The following is a 10,536-nucleotide window of genomic DNA, read 5'->3' as shown; positions in this document are numbered from 1 at the left end:
CATAGTAATTCAGACGATTTATAGAGCAATTTAGCGAATTTTTCTGTGAAATGGCTGATCTGTTTTTGAAAATCTTACATTTTAAGTGTCATGTCATGCCGGAATACATTTTCACTATAGGTAAACCAAAAATGCATTTTATATGAATCGAGTCACTCGATTTGAGCAGTAGGTATATGTGATAACTTCATAAGCAAGCAGAGAATAGTCGTAAATTGTTAAAGAAACAGTAGGAACAATTGGAACTAACGGACGAATAACGAAAATACTGTTTATTTGATTTCAAAACTCAGTTTTGGATCTAAATGAACTACTTGAAAATTTGATTGACCTGAGTCGAATCCATGAGAAAACTATGAAGAAAAATACTTACTTAGTAAAACTTAAAGTTGGCGTCTAGTTCGGTTTTGCCCTATACTAAATGCATTGAAAACATCGTCGTGGTTTCCGGAGTTGCATTTTAAAAATACTGAAGTCTGCAACGAAACCAGAATCTAAGTAAACCTGTATTCTGCTACCGCATCACAGCTCATTTAATGCCGATTTCTCGTTTCAATAGATTCTGACTTTTCGAGAGTGGATTTTTTATCCACGCATAAATGGTATCAAAAAAAGCTGACACTTTTCCCCAGGGGATCTCCTATCTCAGAATGCAAACAACTTCAGTGCTTCGTCAAAAAATGCATCAATGTGCCGGTTAAAGTGTGATGTAAAAGTTGGTCAACTTTATATTTATGTTTTTTTTTTGCAAAAACTGCAGACTAGATATGAATATAAATATGGAGGTCCCCTGGACTGAAGTTTGTTAATTCGAAATATAATTTTTTTAAAGCGATATATCTCGTATTTTTAAAATGCAACTCCAGATACCACGACAATGTTTTCAATGTATTTAGAAGTGGATTTAGACATATTACACTACATAGTATGTGTGTGCTATTTTAGTTTTAAAGTTTTATCTTTTGCAAATAATAATGCGTTGTTGTAAAGAATACAAGGTCAGTAAACGGTGCAGCTGTTTGAGTTTCATTTATGTATATAAGAAATAGAATTGGACGAGGTACCGAATCGTGTAAAACTCCATAGATAAGTACCTAATACGTTTTATAGTAGACAATACGCCATTTAAAAAAGTAGGATTTTACTAGGTTGCAACAATACGTAATACTAATAAATGTTTATAGTCTGTACTTTCCTCTTTGTCACCAACTTTGTGCAGCGCTAATACCTAGTTTTGTTAAATGAATTTTGCTTGACATTTATAATGTAACATGCCTTCTTTATCTGCTACGTATAATGTATCCATGCTTTTAACCTTATGCATACGGGTTATCGTAAAGAAAAAATCAGTTCCTAGAATGAAATTATACAGTTTTGTCCACATAAGTTAACAAACACTGTAGAATTTTCTTCATGATTTACTTTAGGTTTAGCAGTTACAAAACATCGATTAAAAGTTTAATTTATTTATCATACCAAAAATGACTAAATAAATCTTTATTATTATTATTATTATTATGTCAGTGATGGTCAACAGGCAATAGCCCAATTACTGACCACCTTAGCAAAATATATGACCAACAGCTGAACCCACGAAGGCAAAGTTAAACAGACTGAATGTAGCTACATATACAAAGAAAAAACCTATTTATTTAAATATATCAAATGCATTCTGTTCCGAATTGTATAAAGTACACATCTCGTATATAGGTGAGTGTTTTACAACGTTTAAGCGAGGAGTAGGCAAATAGAAGCAATCATGAGAACGAGATGACAATCTGGGGACAAGCAAATATAATCGACTCAAAAGATCCGGACAATCAATATGAAAATGAACCAACTTTTTTAAAAAATTCAACGATGCAATAGTCCGTCTGCAATGTAAATCTCTAAACCCACATTTATTTAAAAGAGTAATATGGGACGAACCCCTTGGTGGATAAACACCATCCGCCCTAAAAGCTAAGTACTTCAAAAAACGTCGTTGAATCTTCTCCAATGTGTCTATATGAATCCGAGAAAATGGAGACCAAACAACACTTGCATATTCAAGCTTGGATCGCACATAAGCAAAATATAAAATTTTCAAACAATCAAAGTCACTAAAACTACTGCCACATCTTAGTATAAAACCGAGTGATTTGAGAGCATTGGCACATATATTATTTATGTGATTTACAAAAGAGAGTTTGGAATCAAAAGTGACTCCCAAATCACAGAAAGAATCAACTCTAGTCAAAATGGTGTTATTGAGATCATAGGGATACAAGGTTTGGATATTTTTGTTAGTAAATGACATAATAAAGCATTTGTCAAAATTTACCGGGAGAAAGTTACAATTGCTCCAACATAGAAATTTCTGCAGATCATCTTGTAACATCCGGCAGTCATTAATACTCGAAACAGTTCTAAAAATGTTTAAATCATCCGCATACATAAGAATGTTTGAACTAATACTCTTTGCGATGTCATTTATGTAAATCACGAACAAAAGAGGTCCAAGAACCGAACCCTGAGGCACTCCAGACAAGACAGAAATACTATCTGACACATGACCATTATATTTAACGCACTGAGTCCTACTGGATAAATATGATTTAAACAATGAAAGTAATGAAGCAGAAAACCCAAAATTACTTAATTTAACCAGCAAAATATCATGATTAAGTTTGTCGAAGGCCTTGGAAAAATCAGTATAGGCCACGTCAACCTGAAGCATAGCATCAAAGCTTTCTGAAACAAACTGTGTGAATACACAGAGGTTAGATATGGTGGAACGGTTACTTACAAATCCATGTTGACAATCAGATATTTTACTACGAACATTAAATAACAAAAATTTATGTAAAACAAATTCAAAAACTTTGGCAAAGTTACAAATTAGCGAAATGGGCCTGTAATTCTCAATTGTATTTCTACTCCCTTTCTTAAAAATTGGAGAAATAATAGAATGTTTCCAGATATCGGGAAAGATGGCAGAATTTATTATTAAATTAAAGATGACTGATAAGGGATGAGAAAGCACCGAAGCACAATCAGATAATAAAAAACCCGGAATATTATCGTGACCACTCGTTAAGTTACACTTAATTTTTTTTAGCGCTTTAAACACATCTGCTTCACTTATCGTGTTGAATTGTATAAGATCATTGTAAGACTCACATACGAATTCATTCAAATTTGTGGCTTTACAGTCAGTGTAACCTGAACTAAAATGGGTTGCAAATGCATTTACTATATCTGCAGGATTACAGAGTACCTTGTTATTATAACTCATTTGGGACGGTATACCCCCTTGTTTTTTAAGTCTGCTTATATGTGTCCAGAATTTATTAGGATTGGGTTTTATGTTATTTTCCAAATCGCAGATGTAATCACGATAGGCAATTTTGACATCACGTTTTATTTCGGAACGTACAGATTTGAAATTCAAAAGATCCTCTAAACTTTTACTTCATTTATACCTAGACCAAAGTTTTTTATTATTATTATTATTATTATACAAATCGATCGGGCAGAGGCCGAAGCCTGTTATGCCCGCGCATAACATTACTAGTTTCCATTTAAATTTGATTTTATTAATAATGTCAAATGTGAACCAAGGCGGGAAGGGGCTATGACGAATGTTACGAGTCTTGGGCACATAAATATCAAGGATGTTAATAAGTTTATTGTAGAATAAAGTAAATGCAGTATTCGGATCATTAACTCCATTTAAAAACGACCAATTAATTTGCCCAAGATGGTGATAAAGGTTGGGATAATCAGCTTTCCGAAAGTTCCACCGTTTAACTAATATTTCAGAATTACCTAAAATCTTACTTTTTCCTTGATGAGTATCTATGGTAATTACCAGAGAAGGATGATGACTGTCTTCTGGCAAAAGATAATCATGACAACCATTAACAGAGCACTCATAGTTAGAAAGAATCAAATCTAAAAGTCTGCCATTAGTGTTCATAATAGTATTAAACTGACAATAGTTATTAAGATTTAAAAAAGTGCTTAGGGCAGACAACTTGTTATTACCAACAATATTGTTCTCTAAACCAATATGATATTCAGCAATGTTAAAGTCACCTATGATAACCACACGATCATTCCATAAATCAGCAAGATTACCGAGCAAATTAAATAATGAGATATAATCGTCAACAGATGACTTGGGCGGAACATAAATTACCAAAATGTAGAAAGAGACATATCTATATGTAAGTTTTACCCCCACAATGTCAATTAAATGCAACTCATCAAAACCATGCGGGGACAGATCAATCTGCAAAACAGAGAAATATTTGCGCATTGCTATCAGAACCCCACCACCTCTGGTAAGAGTAGTTTTATTAAATTTACGATCAGATCTGTATATCTCAAAATTGTCAGGACAAAATTCTGAATTAGCCACAGAATCAGTAAGCCACGTTTCAGTGAGAATTATGAGCTCAAAATTACAAGTTAGTAAAGAATTGAAAAGTTCGACTAGTTTTGAGTTTATACCTCGGGCATTTTGCTAATAGATTGATAACGAAGATAGTAAAGTGATTGAAGCAGTAGAATTATTATTAGTTGAAACGGTACCTAATAAAGTGGGATCCTCCAATGATTGCTATATGGCGGAGCCGAAAATGTCGCACTTGATTTTATCCATGGTTTTTCTAAATTACGTACATTGTTTATAGTCCCAAGCCGCATGATCATACGTAACATCAGAAACTGCAAATTCATCTGTCGCTAAACTTTCTAAATATTTGGAGCAGTTGCAACATTTAAAACTATCAGACCGACAATCAACAAGTTTATGCTCTCCGGCACATTTTGGGCAGCTAGTTTTATTTTTACAATTTTTCGATGCATGACCGTAGTTGTTGCAATTGTAACACCTAGTTACTTCGACAGCATCATAGATGGAACAACCATCGAGACCAATAAGACAGTGACCCACGCCCAATGCTTTTTTATATGTGTACAAATCGACTTCAATTAAGGCTTGATATACAGTATTATTTCTTTTTGTACAGCTCAGTTTTAACAAATTAACACTCGAATTAACATCAAAAATAGACTCATTTTGTTTTTTAAGGTATAACAAGAAGTTCTCCTCATCAATATCATCTGAAAAACCAGTTATTCTAATTGTTGGTCTTATACTTTTAACTTCACGAATTTCATAGTCATCAGCAAACTTACCTTTAGCAATTTGTTTGAACGATTTAGTATTTTCACACCCAAGCAGCAGTCCCCCATCCTTGAGTGGTTTTACTCTCCCAATAATATCTAAAGAAGAATTAAGAGGATCTATCGCGTTTAATACATCTGATTTAGTCTTTGAAACCGACTGAGTTTTATCTTTAGGCTGCACAATTACAGTTTTCTGAGACTTTTTTACCAAGGACTCGGCATACGATAATTTGGCATTTAATTCATCCTTATTTACCCCCTTAGATATTTGTATATCAGAATTTTTACCGCTCTTCAACGTTAAATTAAGTTTCTCAAATTCTGACTTAAGAATAATGTTTTCACTGGTTAAATCGCTAATTTTTGACTCAAGTTCAGTAACTCTAAGAGTTAAAGCACCAATATGCTCGATAAATAGCTGCGAAATGTTATCTACATGTTCCTTTACTATATTATTCATCATATTTTTTAACTGATCAGTCGAAATATAGGTATTCAGCGAAGAAACAGAGGGGTTTTTATTAACAGCTGCTTTAGCCTCCAAAAATTTTGAAGAACAGGCGGTACACGTCCATGATTCAACATTTCCCGACTCAACTAAGCCGTCGTAAGTCTCTTCAGAGATACCAGCACATACTAAATGAAAACTACCCTTACAGTCCCTATGACAAGTAACATGGTTCTCAGTACGTGTATTGACTGTCCGATTACATTTTGCACATTTAAGAGCCATACTTATTTAAAAAAAAAAAAATGAGAGTTTCGTCTTTTAGAGTATTATTAATGAACACCGCACCAAGTTAACAGCACTGCGCTCACGCTGTCCCCTCGATAGGGCAAGGTCGCGAGCGCACAGTAATAAGAACTATTAGACAAAAAGGAAAGCTGATAAGATAACGTCTCACTCGGAATCACCAGAAATCCAAAAATGAACCATATACCACCCCAAACAGGGGTCACCCCTGATATCACAACGCTCTCCCGATGGTCCACACCACTACACCCCACACTGGCTCCAAATAAAATTAAATTGTTAATAATATCTTAGTGAAAATTACTAAATAACAGACAGCACTACTACCACACGACCGCACCGCACCGTTCAGTCACTTGAAGACTATAATACTAATAATTGTACACAAAAATAAAAATGGGTGGCATGTACTAGTGACATTGGCCATTTTTTTCTTTCTTATAAATTATTAATATATTCAAGCAAAACATTTTTATTCAATTTTGACGTTTTAAACTGCGTTTATTAAATCCTTAACAAGTCTGACAAATAAGTTGTTATCCACAAGTGAATTGCAAAATTTTTATTTCACTCTTAATATTTTTAAATCACTCACAAAAAAATAAAAAACAACTTCAGGAACATAAACATTTTGCTTATTATTTTTAATAATTTTCACAGAATACAATTTGTTAACAATTTTCACTAAAAGGTTGCTGCAACTAAATTAGTATTGTTTGAGATATTTGTTTGGCTCTGTGAGATGTCAATTTGGGAATTGTATAAATCCCACACCAATACAATTCCAAAGTGTGTTTCGGAAACTATTTACTACAGATTATTTCGATACGAGTGCAAGAACCAACTGTGAAACACTATTTTATTTGAAATGAAAAATTTGCTAAGGTGTTCTTTTAAACAAACTTCCACAACACATCTCCCCTGTATTCCGGCCTCTTCAACAATCATTAAGTGATGTGTTACCGGAAACTCACCTTGAAAGAACACAACTGTTTATGGTATGTTTGTGGATACTCATTAATACGAAAATTCTTACACCACCACTTCAGCGAAGTTTGTTGTGAACTTTGCACATTCTTACGAAGTGGTACATCCTGTTTTAATTGTGTGACATTTTAAAGTCTTCAATGAAGATGTGATTTTTGGCGATTTAATGATACCACCTAAACATGTTGCAGTTTATACTCCGATGGGTAATACATTTTGTGAGTTTTTCCCAATTTATGCACCATAGTCGTTAACTGGTTTGCGACTAAAAAACGAACCATACAAAAATACCATTCCACCACCCCTGCAAAGACTTTCCTCTTGATTACCTCGTTTCAGTTTTTATTATTTAGAATTTTTTACACACTAAAATTTAAAAATAAATCTTCGACCGCTCAAACACGCACACATCGAAAATTAAACTATTTCGTTTAACCTGCAGTTTGTTGACCTCTTTAGCCTGGAATTTTCTAGTATGTTTTACATGTATCGTAAGTATCTATTACTTTGTTAAAATAAATTTTACGTTTGTTTTTAACCCCATAACCCAACATCCCGTATGATTCCGTAATTAATATGACATTTCTTGTTGACAAAACCAGACAAAACGTTCACCGAAAACCTTAAAATGAAAAAGAAACTATGTTCTTCAAGGTCGGAGCACCTTTAGTGACGCTAGTGACCTCTTTATGTCGTTCCGTAAGCTCCCCATGTATTTCTTATGGAATCAGCTGAGACTTTCATAGCCCTGGTTCATGTTTCAAGTCAAACCTTGTTGTGATTAGTTATAAATTGACGAGACTGAGGAATACGATAAGATTAAGTACCAACGACAAATTATGAAGATGAACAATGTAAAAAACGATGGTTTTACCAAATTTTTATTTTTAGAAGTGACACGATGTAAGCTCACAGCCTTGCTGCCAAACTATCACTGCCCTTAGATTGGAGTAAAAGAAATAAATAACGAACATTGTAGGAATTTGAAAATGTTTACAACAATAAGGTAGGCATTTTTAACATATTTGTTTCCTTATTTGTGTGCACAACTCATGTTTCTGTGCTATATTATCCGCTGTACTTATAGCTAGTACAATTAAAAAACCGACAAAATTAGGTGGCGACAATTTTAATAGTAATACAGATAATTATAATATTCATTTCATAACTGTTTTATTGTTATTTGTTTTTATTATTGTTACTTGATTTTACAATAAAGCATTTGTTTTTGTTTAAATGAACCGTATACTTAAGCCACGTGCCCACTTGACAGTAACTCTCAGGAGAGTTCTATTTATTATTGAAATTAATTGAGGTATTATAATGAAACATGTAAACGGACTTTTCGGAGATCACACTTCGAAACTTCCACTATTTTCGCAGGTATAATAAGTCCGAATTTAGTTTCCTCCAGATCCTGTAAAATATGTTTCGTTTTTATAAAGAACTGAGAACCACCTATGATTCATTGCTTGTGATCGTAGAGTAGTATTTACGGTATTCTTCGAATACATCCAAAAATAAAGCGACCCAAAATGATTTACACTATAAATAATGCTGTCTAATCCCTTGTTTTTTTTTTTTATATAAAAGTAGTAAAACTAATATCAGATTGTCATTATAAACGTTTGAGTCGTATTTTAAGGTATCTTAGATGTCTGCCTTCTTCAAACCTTCGCTGCCACTTTTCGTCCTTAAAAAAAATTTGGGGTAGAAGAAAGTAAGTAAGTGAAGTATACGCATGTGTACACAGGTTGTGACTTAAGTTTTTTGAAGAATTGACAATGGGAAATTCAGCATTGTTGAACCTGGCAACATATCGGATCCACAACCAGTTCCGGATTATATTGCGAAACCTAGTTATCATTTGACTGGAGAGCCAATAGAGCGTATTGAAATACCAGAAGTAAAAAATTCTGTACAAATTGTGAAAATGAGGGAAAGCTGTAAATTAGCTGCTAACGTTCTCAGGGAGGTAGAGAATTATATAAAGGTAAATTTATTATTATTATCTACACCTTTTTAAAAACCGCGTTGTTTACTTTTTGTTTTATTTTTAGGTTGGCATCACAACAGACGATGTCGATGAGTTTGTTCATAATCTAATCATTAGGCAAAATGCTTACCCATCACCTTTAAATTATAAGCTTTTTCCGAAGTCTGTGTGTACTTCCGTTAATAATGTAGCGTGTCATGGCATTCCGGACGACAGAATGCTGGAGGATGGCGACATTATTAATGTGGATATTACGGTAAGATTATTTTTGATTGTTAACTAAATTCTTTTGAGTATTGAATTAATTTTAGCCCACAAAATATCGATTGTTTTTCTTTTTTATTTCAAGGAAAAAACAATAAAATTTTCCCTGAAATAAAAAACAATCGATATTTTGTGGGAAGAAGAGTGTTTAGATAATATCCCCCGGGACTAAAATTGTATCCCCCACGCTCTCGGACATAATTAACTAAATTGTCACATATTCTTAAAGCGCTCGGACAAAAATCCGACGTACCGCCCTTAAAAAAATTATGAGATATACTCCACGTATGTTTGCGAATTGAAGTTGTCCTAAAAGAATACATATTAGGTTCCATTGTTATCGATGTAAAGGAACGTTAAACTAGAATTTAAACCTATTATAAAAAAGATACATATAGATGCAATTGCAAACAATTTAAAACACGTGACATAATTTACATCATGTAAAATACATGACTTCATCCTAGTCAGTGCGGAAGCGGTTTTGTTTGGAACTGAAATCTGCCGGATAAAACATCGTTGATTAAACTTTATTTTCTTTTGCGTTAAAAACAAGATTTCTATTTTTTTAGGTCTACTACAAAGGTTACCACGGCGACTGCTCAAAAACTTTTTTAATCGGAAATGTAGATGATCTGGGGAAAGAACTTGTAGCAGCAACGGAAATTTGTCTTAATGATGCGATTTCAATCTGTAAACCTGGCCGTAAATTTAACGCAATTGGAGATGCCATCTCTCAAAAAGCCAAAAGTTTGGGTTTTACTGTAGTTCCAGCTTTTATAGGGCATGGAATTGGACACTATTTCCATGGACCTCCCGACATTTTTCATATTCGTACGTAAATATTTTAAATAGGTTTAATACTTACCAGTGCCCGTACTTACTTGTCATTTTGGACTTCTAATCAGTTTTTTATTTCATTAGCCAACGACTGTCCTGGTGAAATGAAAGCTGGGATGACATTTACCATAGAACCGGTTCTTTCATGTGGAGGGAAAGAAATTGTGGTCCTTGAAGACGGATGGACTGCGATAACACTTGATTCTGCCAGAACTGCACAATTTGAACATACTGTTTTGATTACTAACGCAGGTGTTGAGGTGTTAACAGAATCACAGAAGTGATTAAATGAAATAAAATATTAAACACTTCAATAGAAATTTTTTATAAATGGTATGTACAGTGTAGCATTTTTAGTTTTAAAACTTCATTTGTGTACATATTGCTCCCACTTTTAATACTATACATTCATAATTTACAATTAAAAGTGAGATGAAACGAAAAATAACCAAACTTTAATAACACAAGTTAAATAGATAATTGAATTCAGTAGAAAATGGAATGTTTCATTTTAATG

General features: G+C 33.4%; 1 protein-coding gene across 1 annotated transcript; it reads left to right on the top strand.

Annotated features, from left to right (window-relative positions):
• The first annotated feature begins 7,626 nt into the window (after positions 1-7,626).
• Positions 7,627-10,339, top strand: LOC135124649 (methionine aminopeptidase 1D, mitochondrial). Its single transcript, XM_064049875.1, has 7 exons — positions 7,627-7,742; positions 7,811-7,925; positions 8,565-8,639; positions 8,696-8,912; positions 8,980-9,171; positions 9,752-10,013; positions 10,104-10,339. The coding sequence occupies exons 2-7, from the start codon at positions 7,909-7,911 to the stop codon at positions 10,301-10,303; spliced, it is 963 nt and encodes a 320-aa protein (XP_063905945.1). The 5' UTR covers positions 7,627-7,742; positions 7,811-7,908; the 3' UTR covers positions 10,304-10,339.
• Positions 10,340-10,536: the final 197 nt, after the last annotated feature.

This window comes from Zophobas morio, unplaced genomic scaffold (assembly GCF_036711695.1).
Source record: "Zophobas morio isolate AGI-343-1 ecotype UQ-CSIRO unplaced genomic scaffold, CSIRO_AGI_Zmor_V1 ptg000007l, whole genome shotgun sequence".
In the NCBI taxonomy this organism is placed as follows: Eukaryota; Metazoa; Arthropoda; class Insecta; order Coleoptera; family Tenebrionidae; genus Zophobas; species Zophobas morio.
Note: the sequence above shows the minus strand (reverse complement) of the source record. Positions and strands in the feature narration are given on the sequence as shown.